The sequence below is a fragment of the Sciurus carolinensis genome, chromosome 8 (assembly GCF_902686445.1).
Source record: "Sciurus carolinensis chromosome 8, mSciCar1.2, whole genome shotgun sequence".
NCBI classification, from domain to species: domain Eukaryota; kingdom Metazoa; phylum Chordata; class Mammalia; order Rodentia; family Sciuridae; genus Sciurus; species Sciurus carolinensis.
In genome coordinates, this window is record NC_062220.1 from 17729428 (window position 1) to 17750382 (window position 20955).

Consider the following 20955-nt stretch of genomic DNA (forward strand, 5'->3'; position numbering starts at 1 on the left):
GGTTCTAGAAGCTGTGAAGTCCAATATCACAGTGCCAGTAGATTCAGTATCTCATAAAGGCTTTCTCTGATTCCAAGATGGCACCTTCTCACTGCCTTCTCATGGTAGCCAAGAGGGAAAAAGCTGTATCCTCACAAGGTGGAAAAGATGGAAGGGCCAGGCAGCTCTCTGAAGTCTCTATCACGAGGTCATCGATCTCTTTCATGAGGGTGGAGCCCTCATAACTGAATCACTTCCCCAAATGTCCCCACCTCCTCAGCAATGGGGATGAAGTTCCAACATAATTTTAGAGGGATATAAGCATTGGAATCACGGAGGTTCTCTTCTGCCTTTCTTGATTCCGTGTGACAGAAGTCAACTTTTCCTTCCACACACCAGGTCTGAGCACATCCAGACTCTTAGGAATCCAGGCTTCAACAAAGAGAGTCTGTGAGAGGGAAGACAGGCAGTTGCCCCTGGCGTCCCCAGCGTTCTGTCTTGGGATGTGCAGTGGGCAGCAATTTATTCGAAGTCATAGCACGGAAGGAAAAAATATACCACTGCATGTGGACCCATGATGAAACTTCCAACCCCTAAAAAATGACAAATGTCCTCTCATTCTCCACCCCCTTACACTCCTGTCTTCCTACAAAGGAAGAAATTATGTGATTTCATTTTCCAGGAAACTTATTATTCATCTATTCAATAACCTTTTCGTCCTGTTAACAATTTAACTTCCCTTATTTCTAGAAGTTTGAAGCCTTGTTTCTTTAGTGGAAGGAGTTTTGGAAAAGACAAAAAGGAAAGCTTAGAGCTCAAGAAATAAAGAATAATACTGTAATCATAACAACTCATTATTTGTTTTCAAGCTTGATCTTTCAGAAGGTTATTATCTGGAGTTGAATACTAATGGATTCAGGTTCTCTTTATGCAGAGATCTTAAACAACAGTGTTCATAGGGAAGGACATTAATCAGGAGAGAGAAGTGAGCCTTGTTCCTAATAATGTTTGCATAATAGCTACCCTTGGGTATATTGCTTGACTTAAAAATAAATATTCATGCTTTCCATATCCAGTACAATGGAGATTATTTGTGACTATGATTCTGTTATATGATTCTCTAGGTATTCATGGGGACATCAAACTGGGAGGCTGTTGGACACTAACAAACATAAATAACAATGCTTGTGAATGTCCTGGGGTAGAAGTGGAAAGAGGCTCTACTGTGGGCAATCTGAGGGAACGAGTTTAAGAGCAGGCCATAACTGTTTTCAAAAGGGGAGGAGCAGAATCAGACTGACCTATGTAAGGACATTTATATGCTCCCCTGCTTTACATTTAACTCTTCCATAGCTTCTCAAAACCTACAGGGTAGAATCCAAGTGCCTCATCCTGGCATATGGAGTGGCCTCTGTGAGACTCTGTAGCACGTGAGCTGAGACCACTTCTTTTTTGGGGAGTGTGGGGCAGGAAGGGGATATCAGGGATTGAACTCAGGGGCACTTGACCCCTGAGTCACATCCCCAGCCCTATTTTGATTTTATTTAGAGAAAGAGTCTCACTGAGTTGCTTAGGGCCTTGCTTTTGCTGAGACTGGCTTTGAACTCCAGATCCTCCTGCCTCAGCCTCCCAAGTCACTGGGATTATAGGTGTGCGCCACTGCACTGGCCTGAGACATTTCTGATGTGACAATGTAGAGCTCTTTGCAATTTCCTTCAGACACCACAGCTTTTAACTACCATGTCTTTGTTCACATCCTTCCTTCATTCTTCAAGGGTTCCAAACCTTCTTTGCTAATTAATTGAATTTATCACAAATGAGTTGGCCTACACTAACTTACTCCAAGAAGTTTTTTTTTTTTTTTAATTACACCACTTGCTAATAAGTTTTAACCCAGCCTCTCATATTGATTGATTGATTGAGATCCATAAAGCTTTCACCTGAGGAATTCCTTCATGATCTTGATTTATTGTTTACATGCTGCACATTTTATTATGCAAGTGTTTTAATTAATTCATTTTTTCTTTTCTTCTTTATTTTCTCTCTCTTTTTGTTTTTTATCATTTCTCCAATTTTATTCTTCTTTATCAAATTTTTTTATTTTTATAGATTGCATTTTGATTCCTCATACACAAATGGGGTACAACTTTTCATTTCTGCTCTTTTTTTTTTAAGAGAAAAGGTTTGAATATGATCTGCTTTGTGAGTTACAGGGCTATACATTAACTACTCCTCTGAGTCATTTTCTGACTTTATTTCCTTCATACTCTGAATATTCTACTGCAACCAAGGGAACATCCTGTAGCATAAAAGTCCAACTGATTTGTTCCTTCAGTTCTGCGACTGCTAACTCTTCTTCCCGTGCTCTGATGTAGGGTTTACATCGTGAAGCTAAGTGCCATCCATTGGCTCTTTATCTGTGCTTCTCAGTCTGTTGGGTGCTATGTTAACAGAGCTGTCTGTCCAACTTCCCTTGTCAAGTTTACCCTCACTGGAAGACTCCTTCTCAAACGTTCACGTCTTTTTCATGTACTTACGTGCAGCGAAAGAAGTCCTGAGAATTACGTCTTCTGTTTATACAACCAGTCCATGAAACTCTTTTTGAACTTTGATCCTTGGTGTGAAGGTGAGCAGTATACCTGTTAATGAGAAAACTCCAAGACTGAATACCTTCCTAAATTTATGGGCCCAATAAATTGCAGAGTTAGAATCAGACCCAGTCCAGTACTTTTTCCCACAATGCTACACACCTGACGCCCCCATTTTCTACCACCATCCACCTACCTTCTACAGAGACTAGTAGAGCTTTGTGCACAGGGAGCTCATGGGGGCACTGGACAGCGGCCTGGACTGGACAGGGACCTGCCTGATAATGCTGTCCGGGCCTCTACTTGCTGTGTGCCCCTAGAGAGTCACTTAATTTCAGATGCCAAGGTCCCTACTTCTAAAACAAAGAGTGAAGCAGGATGTTTCCTGAGGTTCTTTTGACAATGATCTTGTTCCCTGTGTGTCACTTTCACCTGTCTCCCTTCCCACTCCTTTCCTTTCCTTTCTTTCTTTTCAGTCAACTCAATAACTAACTGGTACACATCTACCATATACTGGATTCATAAGAAGATGGAAAGACACCCTCGGATGGTTTCAGATGGAGAGGAATCTTTCCTCCCTCCCTTTCCCATTTTCCATTGTCCTCCATTTTCCTCCCTGCATCTTCCTACCATCTATTTTCAACTTGCCTCCTCATCACCATAGCTTTTGAAGACTTCAGCTAAAGGTAGATGCTCAGTCCTGTGCCACTGAGAGAGTTCCACATGGCCCTTTGCATTTGCTCACCCAGGACTCCACAAGGAGCCTTAGAAAAGCCTTGAGGGCTTTGCTCAGGGACACCAGGGCTCCATGTTCTTTGTTGCATAGTACTTCACTTTGGGTTAACTCTACCTGAGAAATTACTCAAGCAAGAAGAATAAAATGTCACTTTGCAAAATAAATTTACATTATTTTTCTTCTAAAATTTTGTAACTTTAAAACCTGAAAATCTATGTTTGAGTAGTTTCAGAATTGACATAATATTTTTTTAAGAGGATTCTTTCCATTATGGTGTAAATGGCTCCCTATAAGAACCATAATTGTCTTCAGACACAGAGTTTTCCCTTTTGTCAATCATGTTTTCTTATTTCCTTTCCATACCCCACATGATGTGCATAAATCATTAGGTATGATTAAAATAGAATGGTTTCCTCTGTTGTCTCTAGTCTCTTAATATCCATAGCAGTGAGTTTTCATCATTACAAAATATTCAATCAAAATGACTGGTGATTTCTTCAACACAAAGAGAGCTAAGGAGAAGGAAATGGAAGAAGGGACTAGCCATGATTAGACACTTTCTCAGCACCTATGGCTTATTAGGGACACCCACAGGACTTCATGAATCCTTTTAACCTCCCATAAGGTTAAGACTTTCTTCTTTACATTTGTGGAAACTGAGGCTCAAGGGGTTAAAATAATTCACTCACTGTTCCACCGCTCCTTGGTGTCAGACCTAAGATTTGAATCCAAGCTGTGCAACTCTAAATTTCATGCTATCTTTGCTGCACTGGGGCAAGACAGTTTCTCCCCCAAGCTCCAGAATAGTGGATGAGATGGGTGCCTGGGCAGGGAATGGCTGAGGAGGACCTTTCTCTGTTTGACTAAGACTCAACCTTTGGCATGCTTCTTTCTCCAGGTTCTCCCCAAACAGACCACCGTAGACCGCCTCTTCAAAATATGCACCTGACCTTTTGTAAGATTTTAAAGAGAAGGTCTTCTACTAATGGATATCTCTCTTTTGTCTTTTGCAGCAATTTTGCAGGCAGTAGTAGCTGGTGATCTTATGAAGGTAAGCAATCTCTCTTCCCAAATTTGGTGATTTGTTAGGAATTTCCAGTCAACATTATTGTTCACCAGATTTTCAAGATCTTGCATATGGATTATCCCCACCTCTGTCTGCACTGCACTGCACTGAAGAAGGAGGGATGTGGTTGAGAACAGAGCAGGGAGAGAGGGGAGTTCTCATAGTCTCTCTGTATTCCTACTGGCAGAGGCGCTGAGTGCCTGGATTCATTACAGTGAAGCACACGCCCAGGATCCCGGGCCACAGTGCCCAGAGTTCCTGCTCTTTAGAAGCTGACATTTGAGAAATTAAAGAATTTCTTTTCAGACAGGTATTGAATGAATACATTTGAAAGAATAACCTGGACAATAACCAGAAATGCATCCTCTGGGATAGTGCTCACATCTTCCATTGTTACAGTTCTATGCTAAAAAACTCCAAGATTGACTGGTCCATTTTGAACATTTTACCTGTGTACCCTCTGGTAAATTTAGTTCCAAGGAAAGGAAATGGTCACTGCTGCCTTGGAAGTGACTATAAATTCTGAAGTCAGACTGCCTGCCTGAGTTCAGACCTTGGCTCTACTGTTCATTACATTTGAGATTTTGTGTCATTCTTGAATTCTCTCTGTGTCGCAGTTTCTTCATCCATAAAACAAAATAATAATATTGCCCCTTTCTTTGGTTTGCCATGAGGATTGAATGTAATCATGGATGTAATATTGTCACAATCATCTGTATTACAGAGAAAGGAATCTAAAATGTTAGCTATTTTTACGCGTATTCTTGTGCTAATCATCTTCTAACAGCTAAACGTGGTAGGGATAAAAATGTGCATTATATAATATCACCCATGAGTGTTCTCAAAAGTCTGTTTGGTCTCATATCATTTCCAGGCATGAGGACTCATGACTGCCCATATGTCCCTGTATAACTCCAGAGGTGCTGACCTGCTCTATGGTCAGCTGCCTCAGGGTGGAGTCTGTGCCTTACCCATCAGCAGAGTAGGAAAGTTCCAGGGTAGATTGACTACCCAAGTGCCTTAGAAGAAAACTGAGAAATACCTTTTTTTTTTTTAAGTACATATATTGGACAAATCAAGGAATACCTGTGCTATGTTTTCAACAGGTTACTCGCAGGATAATAGAAGAAGGTTGTAAACATATTGGTCAACTGCCACCTGTGGTCACATAATTCTGAAAATGGTACCTGTGCTAGTGCCCAGATCATAGTGACACTAGAATTAGTACCCAGGGGATTAATGTGCCCCTAAGCAGCGTACCTATGAGTTCGTTGCTTTTGCCAGCAATGAACCACACCGTCCTATACTCCTGTAAGGACTTCTGGTAGACCTGGTGGGAAGTAAAGAAGAGAGCAAGGCAGATCCTTGCCCCTGGAGAACCTCTCAGCCAGAACATTTGCAAAGCACCACACATCTGAAACCTTTCCACTTTATTTTCTGTGTGCTTTTAGTTAGGCAGCTGCATTCCAGGTCCTTGAATATCACCACACATTTGTAGTAATTAGCAGAGTATAATTTGAAATATAGGAAATCACTACATCCCACTGATGGTCTTCCTACGTTCTACAGTATAATGATGTCCTAAATGGCTAAAACGTGACTTACTAACAACTTATTTACTGAGGGATGAAATTTAGGGACTGAATTTTTTTTTCAGTCTTTTTCTTTTGTACATTTCCTTTCTTATCTTCTCAATCTTCTGTTTCTCTCTCCTGCGTAGAAAGTACAATACAAATTAAATATTAAACTGGTTGTGTGTGTGTGTGTGTATGAGAGAGGGAGGAAGAGAGAAAGACTGAGAAGAGAAGGTCCCAGGAACCACTGGAGGGAGTGCTGTCACACATAGCTCCTGTATTGCTGGGCTGCATGAGGCGTCTGTGGGCTAACTTCGTAGTCCCAGTGTCTAAAAGTTTAGAAAGGCAGGGTCAAGGCAGCTGGGTGGCTGGGTCTGGCTGTGTCTGTGCTCCCATCCATCCTCTGAATCTACCCACAAAGAAAGGTTGCCATTGGAGTTGAACAGAGCAGGATGCTCCTAGATGGTGAGAGAAGGGTGTTGGCTGCTTCTTCCCATCTCTTGCCCCACAGTTTAGGGCTGGAGATCCCCATGAGCCAGCCCTTCATTCAGCCATCCTGGTTGATCTGTTTTCTAGGCAGGATTGCACAGCTTCTTTTGCATTCCGCTTTGTGGTCATCTAGTGTCCCTCTGCTAACCCCATAGCGTCTCTCTCCACCACTCTCATTGTTTACACCTCTGTCTTCCTGGTGAATTGGGAGGCCTACAGACCAATGACTGAGTCATGTTCAACTTTGTTTCTGTGTTCCCTTCGCTGATGACTGGCTCAGTTATTCATCCTCAGACTGCCCTCTAGAAGCTTCACGAAAGCTCTTCCTGTTCCAATATGCCGCAGTTTGGAGAACAGGGACCCGTTCGCACTTTCTGTAATGTTCAACAGCTCATGAACCTAGTCTGCCTCCTCATTTAGCCACCTTACTCTTCGTCTGCCAGATGTTCCCCCAGCAATCTTTCCTCCCATGGGAACTACATTCTTTTCTCCATCGTTTCAGTTTTCATCCCACAAATCATCTAACCTTTCAGGGTACATGCTAGATGATCATCAGAAGGCCTCAGGCCAGGCTGCAGGTCTGGATGAGCAAGGCAGCCATGCACAGTGGCCGTATGCATGTGTGCACGGGAATGCGTGTGTTCAGGAAAATGAGAAGCAGCTCTTCTACTTGGTAGTTACGTTCATGATTAAAGAAAAGCCTAAGGACACAGGAAAGGAGCTTAGCTATCAGCCACGTTTTCTTTTTGCAATAATTATTCTCTCACTTGAAAAAGTACTGAGCCAACCTAGGGAAGGGAAGTCTTTGCTGTCTTCTCTACCCCTCACTCCTGTGGGACAGAGACTAGAACTTAGAAGAGAAAAAGAGAACAGCAATTAAGAATGTTTCAGTTTCCTTGGGCCATTCGGTACCTCAGACCTTCACCAGGGCCAGGTGAGACACCAGCCAACTACGTGAGCGATATCACAGTCCCAAAATGCCACTTCATCTCTGACATTTTTCTAGGTCCTCTGAGGCTGGAAACATTTGTGGTTTGCTTCATTACTCTTATTTTATGACCACTCAGCTGTTCTCCTGGTGAATTCTGCCTCAACCTCTTTCCACACTTCTCTCTTTCAGCTGATAGAAAGTTATAAAAATGGAGGCAGTCTGCTGATCCAGGGACCAGACCACTGTTCACTGCTGCACTATGCAGCCAAAACCGGCAACGGGGAGATTGTGAAATACATCCTGGACCACGGTGAGTAGGCACAAGAACTTACCGAAGACCGTTCGTCCATGAAGTAGAGGCATCTTCTAGGTTGACATTCAGACAGGTTGTCTTCACAATGAGAAAGAAAGACTGCCAGTTCCATTTTAACTGAGTCTCCCAGCTTATTTGAGGCAGCCAGGTTGCAGATCACTGGTACTTATGGGTCATCTTAACCAAGTAATTAATAGAAGCCATCATCATATGGAAACCCATGTAGGCTATTTTTGGTTCATTAATTTTTAAAAACGTAGGACCTGGTGGTGCACTCCTGTAATCCCAGTGACTCAGGAGGCTGAGGCAGGAGGATTGCAAGTTCAGAGCCAGCTTCAGCAAAAGCAAGGTGCTAAGCAACTCAGTGAGACACTATCTCTAAATAAAATACAAAAGAGAGCTGGGGGTGTGGCTCAGTGGTTAAGCGCCCCTGGGTTCAATCCCCAGTACACGCCCCACCCCCCCCAAAAAATATAAAGGACAAAATCAAATGCAGTCTGGCATAATGTATTTTATTTTCATAAAGCTTTTTTTTGTGTGTAAATTAACTGATTGGGATCAGCTACCTAATCAATATATGTAGTTGATCATTCTGAGGACTTATGGCTATGATTTTTTCATCTTTCTAATTTCTCAGTTTCTTCTGTTTGAATCCCATTCATCTTTTCAAGTCATGCTTTATTCTCTTTGAAATGCCCGGTACTCTTGTGTCCTCTGGCCAGCCATATTCATCTCCCAGAACATTTCCTAACAGGGATCATTTGCTGGATGTGGCAAGCTCTAGAGCACCTGTCTCTAAAAGCCTGTTAGAAGCATTAATACAGATGATGAATATCAAGCCTCTCTCATTACGTTAGTTTCTCATGTTTACAGTGTTTCTAGAAATAAAGAACAGGAAAAGTGGAAGCTGGGCAGGGGAAGGGGAGGATGGACGGTGGGGTAGGGAGGTCTGCCTGGCTAGGCTAGTTGAAAGGAGAAGGTGGGGAAGCTCACTGTGTCTGAAGACAGGTCCACCGAGATCCTGGAAGACTTTCTTTGAGTGCTGATAGTGAGCATGGGGCCTATTCAGTTTGCACCCCAATTCAGGTTGTAGATAGTAGCAGATTAGAGCTTTGGTTAGAGTTTGTTAATTGGTCGAGTGTTTATGCTCATGAGAAAAAAGAAAAAAAAACTCAAGATTCCCAGTCATTCTGTAACTTCACTCACAGGAAAGAGTTCCCAAGGCCTCAGAGGATGTCCTTTGTTCTTCTTGTCCCACCCGAATCTCCAATGGGCCAGGAGATGCCTGGGAGAAAGACTGAAGATAGTGAAGTAAATAGATCTCTTCTGACTGAAAAAAAATCTTTCAACTGTCAGTCCAAGAATCACTGCATTTTTGATGGATGGCATTTTTAATTAACCTTTACTATTATAGCTGAATAATGAAAATTCATTTGCAATTGATCTGTATTGAAATTCATTTTTTTCATTCTGGTATACATTACCGATTATTTTTTATCATCCATCTCCTCATTTCTATTTACTTAGGGATATGAATGTGAAATATTTTGACATAGTCACTTGGTCCTGGAAGAGCTAAGTGCTCATTTGTTTTCATAACATCTTTAGTTGCTGATACAGTGTATAGTAACCTGTGCATTTTGAAGTTGAAAACTGTCTTTGCAGAACCATACATCTCTTTTAAATTATAGAAACCCCTCTAAATTATCCTGTTTTTGAACTCAGGAACAAGTAAATGAAAACCTTACCCTATCTCTGCTCTGTAATCACCTTCTTAATGGGATCTCTGCTGATTGAAATAGTCTCCCCTAACCTAGTACTGGTGACAACTCTGGAATCACCCTGGCCTGACCAAAGTGAAGGAACCTTTTCTAAAGGGTTTCCAGAAGCCCTTTAGGTTGTTTACCAGGCTATGGCATCATATTTAAAGATAAGCAACATGTTTACAGTAGGTAAGTCTGATCAATTTGAATCCATATAAATAAAAAACTAAATAAATGAAATTTCTATGCTATGCCAAAGATCAAGAGAACACATCCCCCTAGTCCTTGAATGCAGCAAGTCTCTTGATTCTTTTTTTATTTTTTACAATTTGATCCATGTTGGTCCATGTCTTTCCTGCAGCTTCAGACACTTTAAATCCAAAACCATTCAAAGGCCTGAGAAAGGTCCTGAAGAACCAGCGGGCCCCTTTCAAGGTGACACTCTGTGTGGCCCTCGGGTTGATACATGGCTCAGGGCATCCTTACTGTTCTAAGTCCCTCACCATCTGCTGTGCCTGCTTCTTCAGTGGGCATTTAGGGTAAGGACCAAGAAAACACCTGCTGGACGAGAGTCATGAGAGGTGGTTGTCTTCCAGGTCCGGAGGATCAGCAGCCTATTCCTCTTCGAAGGGCTCTTTCAAAGGGCCAAGGGCTGCTGGAAGTGAGATGTGTGTTGTGTTCTGAAAATGCCACGGGAGGCCCCTTCCTTTGGCCTTCTTCTCTCACACATACAGCATGCTGCTTTCCTTTATGAAAAACTGGAATCTGGGCATTTAGAGGGTTGAAAGAGAACCAAGGAGGAAGAGAGCTAACAATTCCAGAGACAGGGCAGAGGCTAAGGATGCAGGGATTCCAGCTGAGATTCCCCATGGTGGCTCCCGCTTTTCAACTCCTTTCAGCTACCATTTTTGGGACTCCCTCCCCCTAGTTTACCCCTCCCAGAGACTTTTGTGTTGTTTTGTTCCAATCCTCACCCTACGAAAAATTCTTTTTGTTCTCCCCACGCCTACCCCATTGCCCCCCACTGTTTTTCCTGATAGAAATCTCACTCATGCATTTCCTTTTTGATTTCAATGGGTTATTTTGTCTTCCCTCTTTTTCTGCCTTCAATCTTTCTTTTCTTTTCTTTTTTTTTTTTTTTAACCCCCCTTTCTCAGCCTCTGGTCCCAGAGAGAAACGACCACCTTCCCGCTGGGCTGGGATGACAGTGCTGTTAGCATGCCCAGTGCCAGCTCTCCCCACATCTGTGCAGCCTTTGTCCCCGGGCAGAGGAGGATTTGGAATGGTCTGCTGGAAGTGTCAGGGAGACTAATGGGAAATGAGTCCTGAGAGAGAGGGAGAAAGGGAGAGAGGCCATGGGGAGGTGGAAGGAATAGCAAAGGGGATTTGGATGCATTGGTGTGGGAAGCAAATTTAATTTAATGCATGATACAAAAGGCACCTCGTATATAACACAAATGCAATATGGGCGATAGAGTCAGAGTCACACCAGCAAGGACCAGGGCGGCCCAGGGAAGAGCCCATGGACTGAGTCCTTGCAGTTAGGAAAGCTTGACTCCTTACCACCATGAAAGATTTGTGGAGTTTTGCCTCCTTTCATGTTCTCTGGACTTCGCCTGCATACTGATGTATATTTCCCCTTAATAGATTGTTCTTTACTTTCCAGGCCATTTCCCACATGGTACAGTCCTTTGAATCCATGTTTCAATTATGGATAGTTCTCTGAGGAAAAAACATATTGTCTGGGAACTAATATAATTTAAACATGTCAATCATTCATTTAAAAAAATGGTCTCAGACATTTCTGAGGAAAAACGTTACAGCAATCATCACATTAAGGTTTATTGTGCTAGATGCTAAGTGTATTAGCACGTTTAATTCTTTAAACAATTCTTCCCAGTGAGTTCTCATGTCCATTTGACTGAGGGTGAAAATGGAAGCAGCATGAGGTTAGGTTATTTGCCCAAACTCATGCATATATATGATATCGTCTCTGCCCTCTGGATTTCTAATGATAGCAAGAGACATGGGATAAGGACAAATAACCAGGAGGCAGAGGCTGCATGTAAGTGTGCTATGCTGGGTTCCAGTGTCAACAGGTACAGGGTTCAGGAAGAACAGGGAAAAAGTGACGAGAAATGTATACCCATACTTCTTTGATATTTTCCTTTGCTTTGTGGTATAGATCAGTTGTGGGATAGAATGTGAGTGGGAAGGCAGACACCCAAAATTTCCTTTTATATTCTGGGAACAATAGCCAGTTCTCTGCTGACAAATTTTCTTTAGGGGAGATGACACGGAATCCACAAAAGGAATTTATGCATATGTAAAGTAAGCCCCAAACCCAACTATTGCTTGTTGTGTAAATTGAAGAAATTTAGGCTTTATTCTTTTTCTCTCCTTTCTCCTTTATTTTTTTTTTGTCCTTTTTAATTAGTGAGACTCAATCTTCTAAAAATTGTAGGTACTATTTTATTTTATTTTATTTATTTGTTTATCTTGGTTCCAGGGAGATGGAACCCAGGGATATTTAACCACTGAACCACATCCCCAGGCCTTTTTATTTATTTATTTATTTATTTTGTGATAGGGTCTTGCTCATTTCTTAAGGCCTTGCTAAGTTGCTGAAGCTGGCTTTGCACTTGTGATCCTCCTACCTTAGCTTCCCAAGCCACTGGAATTACAAGCCTACACCACTGTACCTAGTTTAGGGCCTATTTTTTTGTATATATTTTTTTCTTCAAGAAAAATTTTGTGGCCTTTGTTGATTATGTTCATCTCTCTGACCGCCCCAAATCTTGCACAAGATGACTAAACAGCACAGACTGGTGTAAAAGCAAGGCCCTGATAGGGTAGTGCAGAACATACCAACAGGGATAGCACACCTGTATCAGGATGCCACCTCGGCAGTCACTCTTCCTGTGTCTTACTGTGTAGCCCTTTCTTGCTAACACAGTGCAAACATAGGCCTTTGAAGCAGGCTCAAAAAATGATGAGAAAATGTACCTGTGCTATTAAAAGCAGTTCCCCACTGCCATTTGTAATGAGCTGGCTGCCACTTTCCCCTTCTTCTTCATTGGCCATTTGCTTGCCAGCGCACAAAATGTTCCAGGGGTCTGGGGTTGTAGCTCAATGGTAGAGCACCTGCCTATCATGCACAGGCTCTGGGGACTGGGTTTGATCCCCAGCACTTAAGAAAAAAAAAAGCTTTGGTATTCTGTGATTGGGTTAATGGAAGGAGAAAGGACTTAGGGGTTAAATAAATTGGTCATTCCAAGTCATACCCCAAACCCTTAACTGGAGTTTCTTTAGATGTTAATTAAGAGCAAGTGTCTGTTTCAGTGTCAGTACCCCTTCTCTGGCCATAGGCATGCCAGAAGCATGAACTGGAAAATCAACCCTGGAATAACTGAGTTGGCGGCACTTTTAATGATTTTGGTCAGATATTGTGAGGCACAATATCCTTTCTTTTCCTTATTCCCACCATCAGATTGTCAAACCACTGCTGTTAATGAATTAAAATATTTCACGTTCCCTCCCATGCAGAGAAGCTTGGACCCTGGAGGTCCCTGGACCCATTGTGGAGATGCAGCTCTGAGAGCATTGATTGACAGGACTGAATAGAGAAGAAAGTGCAAGAGGCCTCTGCTGCCTCAGTAGGGGTACAATTAGCAGTAATGATGGGGGCACAACTACTGGTGAGAACAGGCTGTTCGTGTTCCTGGAATTCCTTTAACAATGATTGGATTTAAAGGTTTGCTGAAGGTGTCTGGGGCCCTTCAGAAGGACTATGAGGCCAGTGAGCCTTCTCGCTGCTGATCCTGTTGAGGGTGACCTGTCAGCAACTGAAAAGACCTGGAGTGCTTGATTCTCTGACATACAGCTTATGTCAAAGAGGGGCTTCAAATGCAAGTGGGAGTGAAGTGGCCCTTCTGTGTCACCTTCCTGCACTGATGTCTCATTTTGATTGGTGTGATCAGCTATATTATACCAGAGAACAGGACAGTTTTCACTGCCTAAAGTTTAGGTGGTGCTTATGGTGGGCCAGGCACTGTTATAGGCACATTATGCATATTGACTCAGGAAACCTCACAACAACCTTTGAGAGTACTATTAATCCAGCTTTGCCTACGTCACAACCAAGGCATTATGAACTTGTCCAACATCCAGTATGTGTTAGAACTGAGTTTTTGAACCAAGAGGGACAACACCAGGAGCCTCACTCCTAATCTCTGCCCTAGTCTGCTTTGGATGTGTGTATGAGATGGAGGGAGAAGGATTATCATCCTTGTTTCCTCTGAATCATTATACTGAGGAACAGAAGTACACCACAGTGAATCCCACCATCGTGTGCATCCATAAGACTGAGATCCTAATTAGAATGAGATATATTTCATATTTGTATAATTATATCAAAATGGATTCTACCATCACGTATTACTAAAAAGAACCAATAAAAAATAATATTCTCAAATATTTAAAAATGAGTTAGGTCTTTGTTGAATCATTCATATAAGGTACATGATAGATACACAAACAATAAAATCATTTTGATACTCAAGAGATTTATAATAATTTAAGAGGTAAGGCATACATTTGAAAAGCAAATTCATAGCACAGGGTAGAACCAAGGAAACATCATGGGAATTCAGAGATCACAGATTACCTCTTCAGAGAACTTTGTCATAGACAGGGCTTTGAAAAATGTGTTGGATTTGGGTATGAGGTTGGAAAAGGACAGGTTGCCCTGGGTAGGTAGCGTGGGGAAGCAAGCTCCCAGAGCTTGCATAGTCAGTTGTGCCCTTACGAGTTCAGCTGAGGTGAATAAATGAAACTTAAAGCGCCAATGAAGGAAGGATTAGGTTGTAAACTTCATCTCACTTGGGAATGAACAGTAGATAATGGATGGAAACTTGGAAATCCAGGTGATAAAGACCATTTTTAAAAATTAGACACAATACCTTCATTTATTTATTTTGGTTTTATATGGTGCTGAGGATTGAACCCAGTGCCTCAGAGGTGCTAGGCAAGTGCTGTATCACTGAGCCATAACCCCAGCCTCCCATTTTAGTTTTTTTAAATAACAGTTTCTTCATGTAATTACATTCCAGGCAGAGACCTGTTAGGAAGCCTATTTATCAATTAGAATAAAAGAAAAAGAGGAGGGAGGAAAGGAGAGAGAGAGAAAGAGAAATCAGGAGGAGACTGGGGATGTGGCTCAGCAGTAGAGGGCTTGCCTAGCTAGCATGCCCGAGGCTCTGCACACCATCCCTAGTGTTGCTGAAAGAAAAAAGAGAGAAAAAAAAAAGATTCACCTGATCCCAGTGGACAGAAGTGAAAGCAAGGAGATAAAGAGGATTTAGCTCCTGGATGAACAGGATTGTGAAAATTCGATGACATTGCAGTCATTTCTTTGGTGAATAGCATTTATGGTTAGAAACTTAGAATCTCTTCCCTCAATTTTTGATTTTTAATAATACTGATCCCCACCAATACAAAGACAAATAACATGCACAATACCTAAAATTGTATTTGGTACTCTCTGCCACATTTGTTCATTCAGCCAAATATTTAAGCATTAGCCTGGCACCAAGAAGGACACAGTGGTGGAAAAAGCACAGGCCAAATCTTCCAGAGGTTTACTGGAGTGTAGGATGAGAGACAAGTGAGTAGGTGATTTTAGAATGCTTGATCAAACCTCGTGCTTAATAATGCCGTGGCATATCCCCACTTGCCTTGGACGGTCCCAGGTTAGATGATAAATCGTACTACCCAACTCAAGTTGAGGCACAGGGTCACACATGAAATGAGGGGTCATGGAGGCGGGGTCTTTAATGCAATTTGTGCAGTGAGGTCAGAGGGGACTTTGTGTAGGAAAAGGGACTCCAGATTGAAGGATAAGGGATTTGAGGGAAGGAAGCAGTGGTCGGAAGGCAGAACAGGGACATTCCAAGCAGTGTTTTCAGATTGGATATGTGAATTAGTAAACAAAGCACCAAGAAAAGGCAAACTCATTGTTTATTTCAATTTCTAATGATGATCTATAATCATTTATAGGTATCATAACATTTTTTCCAGGTCTTAAGAGGGAAGTTTTACACAGAGTAAAACTTTACCCTTTTTCTAATATACGGACATTGGACCAAATGATGTGTACAGTGTTTTCAGTTGTCACATTGTATTGTGGGAGGTCCCATCCAATAATCCTGTAGCTGGAGAATGAGAAACAGTCCTTACAGCCCAACTCATTGACCCTTGTCTCTCTGGTTGGCCACTTAATCAATTCTTAGCTCTTCTCTTCCAGTTAATTTTATTTCTTCAACTTGATCAAAAGTCCCTTGGCAGCAGAGACTATATCATCTTTCGTGTCAGCCATTCTGTCCATTATTGGCTCTAGATTGGGAGATTGGTGATCATGAAGCAGAGGAGTTCTCTCTTTTTTTTTCTTGGTCTTATTATTCCTATTGCCTAATGACTCTTTGAAAATACATCTTTCTAAGGCTTTTTGATTCTGTAACGGCAGTTTCTCTGTTAATATTTAGTTTGGGAACATATTTATGATGGGAATCTTGCTTTCTTCTTGTCTAGGACCTTCCGAACTATTGGACATGGCAGACAGTGAAACGTGAGTGTTACTCTTCCATTGCATATTCTCGATTATTTTCTTCAGAACATACCTAGGAGAAGACTAAACTCTGTAAGACATATGAGATTATTTTAATTTCATTGCTTAAAAGTCCACTTAGAACTGTATTTATAACTGTATTTATAATCTGAATTTAAAAATTCATGACATATGTCATAATGACTGCATGAGCACACATGCTAGTCATTGTTTAGAGCTTCCAACAAGATACTTTCCTGCTGGTGCATCTTGAACTGCTGATAAGTCTAAATAAATGCATTTACCTTTCTATTTATCTGCTATGTTTATTCTTTCTCACCTGAGGTTTGTGAGAAATGGAGTCCTGGTGCCCAAAGGCATCTGTTGTTCGTAGTGACACTGACAGATTCTGTCAGTCTGTCATGGGACAAGTCACGTCCCCCAATGGAAAACTGAGCACAGAGTAACTAAAGTGGTCATCAGCTTTGGATGGTCCCAAAGCTGATGTTCGTTTACAACTTTCTTATTCCACTGCCAAGCAAAATACCTACTGCCTTACCAACAGGAACAAAGGAAGGCTAAACCACTACCCCTCAAAGTCGTGTGGGAAACACTAGAGAATTTTAAGGAAATTCAGTAAGAAATAAAGAAGGTGGGGCAGAGAGAAACAAGCTGGTGAGCAGCTAATAGGTAGAGAGCAGAAGTGGGAATGGATAGAGTGGAAGACCAGTGGGGAGGCGGGAGACAGCTGTGAGTTACTGGATGCAGCCATTACTCTGCAGAGCTGCTGCACACACAGGGATGTCCCACTGGCCCTGAAGTGAGTTTCACTGCCACTAACCCCCGTTTGCCTTCTCTATGGGTTGCATTTGATTTACTTTTATTTTTATTTTTTATGAAGCTCTATGGCACTAAGCATCTTTTTACTCTGGAACTCAGAATGGGAATATATTCCTCCCTAGACTGCCTGTCACAGGTGGAGACAAGTCCACTGTCCTCACCCCTCCCACACTGAGAGGCTGGTCTCAGGACTGCTGCCTGCTTGGAGATCTTGGGTCCCTGAAGGTCTCCATGAGCCTCCCACATGCCCTCTGGGGCTGCCTCTCCTTCCACCTGCCACTCACACAGAACCCAAAGTGGCCTGAGCAGAGTGGAGGCCAATCTGGTTCTTTCAAGTTAGACTTTCTAGGGTTATTTTTTTGAAGGGTCAACCAGGCATTGTGAGGTGTGAGAGAAAGGCAGGGGACTTTCACGTGGCTCTCTGTGCCTTCCATACAATGCCTTTCATGCTGTGCCCAAACGGATGCATAGAGAATTACCTTGGTGTTCAGACAAATCCATGCAATCAGTCTGTTTGATAATGCCATCAAGTATATGCTAAGTCAAGTTTAAAAAAAAAGTCACTCAGCCTTGTTAACCAATACTGTGTGGAAAAAAGACTGGAGCCACATACAGTGGTCAATTGATGAGAAAGTAAATTTTTAGATACCCCCTTGCTCACCTTCCCAGAAATTTCCCAGCAGCCTGATCTCAGCTGCCCTTGGGGGAAGGGGCTGAGAAGCACAGGACAGCAACAGAAGAGTAGGACAAGTCCCCTCACCACCACCCCTGCTGCCTCCACCCCCACCCCCTTTATGAGTGGCTTCCCATTTCATCTTTGATTTAGGGGTGAGACCGCACTGCACAAGGCCGCCTGCCAGCGGAACCGGGCTGTGTGCCAGCTTCTGGTGGACGCAGGAGCATCTCTGAGAAAGACGGACTCCAAGGTAACTGGATGAGCGAGTGCAAACATCCGCCCTCCGGCGGGATCATGGCCACTGTCGCCTTCGACTGAGCTCCAGCACAGGCATCCTTTCTGTGCTTATGGAAGTGCCTGGGGCTTTGGAAAAAGGAGGAAAAAATAGAGTGCTTCATTTAGAGAAAGTGCATTTTAAATGTATAAGCACAAAGGGAGGGTGTGTGCTCGCCTGTCACACTTTATAAACCTCTGAACGTGCTGGCCTTGGGACTTTGGGGTTTTGGGTGAACTCCAGCAGGCAAATTGTGGGGAGGGGAGATCCAAAGCCCCAGGAAAGGGGTCAGGACCATGTTCAAAAACATTGGCCTGGATACTGAGAAGTTCCTTGGGGATTTCACTTTCAGTCCTGAATCTGATGTCGTTTAAAATCTATGCTTTATGGCTCCATACATGGATGCCAAAGTGATTAGCTGTTGGCTCTCTGGAGGGTGTTTCCTGGCTTTGAGATGGTTACAATCTGAAAACAGTTTTTTTCCTGAGGTTATCCATTGATCTTTCATTTTTAGAAGTTTCTGTCCATTGGTTTCCTTATATGATATCCTAAAAGTTAATCTAGAAATTAGGGTAGGAATTACTGTCATTGATAGGTGCAGAAGCTGAAACCTAAATGAAGTTAAATGTGCCCTTGGACATACTCTTCGAACATTCAGCCTAGTGTCGTTTTAGCAGATTGGTTGTTTTCATTTGGTGACAGACCATCCCACTGCCCCAGAAGGATGAAATGTGGCAACAAACTAACAAAGAACCTTGGTTTTCAGGCACAGTTTGTATAACCTGTTTGTTGCCTCACCCTGAAGCCTGAGGCAGTGTAGCTTCAAATGTGATAGCTGTCTTTGCAGCAAAAATTATGTAAGTGTGGATTTAGAGTGTATGGTACCTTGAAGGTACTGAGGACACCCAGGAGAAAGGGTGCATAGATGAAGTAAAGGTGGAGTTGTGGTTCAATAGAGTTGAACTTGGACTAAGCCCGGGGGCGCGGGCTGTTTATACAGAAGAGCCACCCTATAAGGAATTATAAGCTCTGAGAGTTTTAAAGCACCCTGAGTAGACTCCAAGGAACGGCCAACCACTTAACCATAGAGTCACAGAGGAGAATTTTAATATGTAGATAAGGTTTTCATTAAGCCAGCACTGAGTAACTTGGATTTTGAATAACTGCAGCCATGACACATATATAACTTCAAAGTTTGACATATGATTTCAGCTCCCCTAGACTTATTTAAGTAATGAGTCTCTACATATGACCCTGGAAGTTGCTGAGACTGCAGCAGGCATTGTGAAATAACTTAGTCTCCTGGGTAGACCCCTTTCCTTTCTGAGCCGGTTGGGTTGTAAGGAATCCTCCACTTCCCTGGCTGTGCACCAGCATCCTTGCCCTCTTGATACATCCCTTCTACCCTAAGCCTCTCAAACACATTTGAGCTGTGTCCCCATTTCTAGCTGGTCAGTTGGCTCATCTGGCTAGCCAATTTGGTATGTTATTTCAAATGGCAGATAATTGCTCAACACAGTACTCTCCCCGGATGGCATTTGTATCAGAGACTTTGATGGTTAACCTACCTGAGGAGCATACACCTTGTCAGCAGGAGCAGACCAGGCCCTGTTGGGTGGGGTTGGCCTAGCTGAGGCCACTCGGCATAGAGGGCAGCTGCACATCTATCATACAAAGGCTGGTTTTCCAACTCTGATATTTAAAAAAAAAAAAAAAAAAAGATAGGGGACACATGAGATAGAGGGACAAACTGGGAATCTGGAGACCTGGCTTGTGAGCAGGTTGCCCTTTTTATTTTTGTAAGTTTCTATATCAGATAAGTGGACTCAAGGTTCTTTGAGATTTCTTCCTATTTTGTGTCTTGTATATATGTGCTTTTAAAAATGCAAATATGATTATTTTTATGATTATAAATATAGAACATTCTCACACAGAAAACTAGCATTATAGAAAACACACACACACAAACACACACACACACACACACACATACACACACCCCAAAAGCAGAAATCACTGAGAATCCCGCAACCCAGACCTGAATCCAATAAAACTTTTAGTTATCTCTCTTCACATGTAGGTATGTCTATTTTTCTCTCATTTCTTTTAAATTGGGTGAAGCAATACTACATATGCCATATTGTATAACATCACAATTTTCACTCAACATTATGTTCTAGACTAAATAACACAGCTATGCTTTTTTCCTTTTAAGGATCTTTAGTCATTCTGTAACTTAATGCTAGAAAATGCTAGAACTTAATGCTAGAACACTGAACATGATAATTACAACTTGATCTCCTAGAAGTGTTTAGGAAGAAGTAATGTCCTGGAAATTTCTCTTATTAGCAAAAAGTCCCTTATAACTCAATTCAGAGGCCCACTAACTAGAATAGGAATTATTATGGGAACCTTAAGGTAGTGGTTAAATGCTAAGTTCCAACTAGTTAGGAAAAGATTTAGAAGGAAGCAGAGCCATTGTTACTTTTCTTAAATCCTCTACCTGGACACCCTCATATGCTACTTGGAGCAGGTTGAATGAGGGCAACAGTACTCACGGGATACCTGAATGAAGATGAAGACAAGACTCTGTAACTCCTGGCTAAGTTGCTGAGGCTGGCTTTGAACTTGTGATCCCCCTGCCTTAGCCTCCCAAGCCACTGGGATTACAGGCATGCATCACCACGCCCAGCCTTAAATAATTGTTTTGAAGTCATGTGCACTTGTACTTGGAACAATTTCTTTGGTATAATGATCATAATTTTTCCTTTTCTTTAGAACTTGATATAACTTTTTAAATATGTAAAACAATTATCATTGAACAGAAGTTTAGGAAGCCTCAATGGATATTAAGTGGGCACTCAAAAGAATGGACATGCTACCTCCCTTTACTAAAGACTTGTCTAATTTAAAAAATATCAAACAACTGGATGCAGTGGTGTACAACTGTAATCCCAGCGGCTTGGGAGGTTAAGGCAGGAGGATCTTGAGTTCAAAGCCAGCCTCAGAGCTTAGTAAGGCCCTAAGCAACTGAGCAAGACCTTTTCTCTAAATAAAATACATGTTTAAAGGGCTGGGAATGTGGCTCAGTGATTAAATGCCCCCGGGTTCAATCCCTGGTA

General features: G+C 42.2%; 1 protein-coding gene across 2 annotated transcripts in view; it reads left to right on the forward strand.

Moving 5' to 3' along the window:
* Nucleotides 1-20955, forward strand: part of Dgki (diacylglycerol kinase iota) — a 428083-nt gene that overhangs the window by 396404 nt on the left and 10724 nt on the right. For both annotated transcript variants that reach the window (XM_047561379.1, XM_047561380.1), the window contains 4 exons: nt 4317-4354; nt 7553-7673; nt 16028-16064; nt 17710-17809. In XM_047561379.1, the coding sequence (XP_047417335.1) occupies nt 4317-4354; nt 7553-7673; nt 16028-16064; nt 17710-17809 (296 nt within the window). The remainder of the gene's footprint in view (nt 1-4316; nt 4355-7552; nt 7674-16027; nt 16065-17709; nt 17810-20955) is intronic.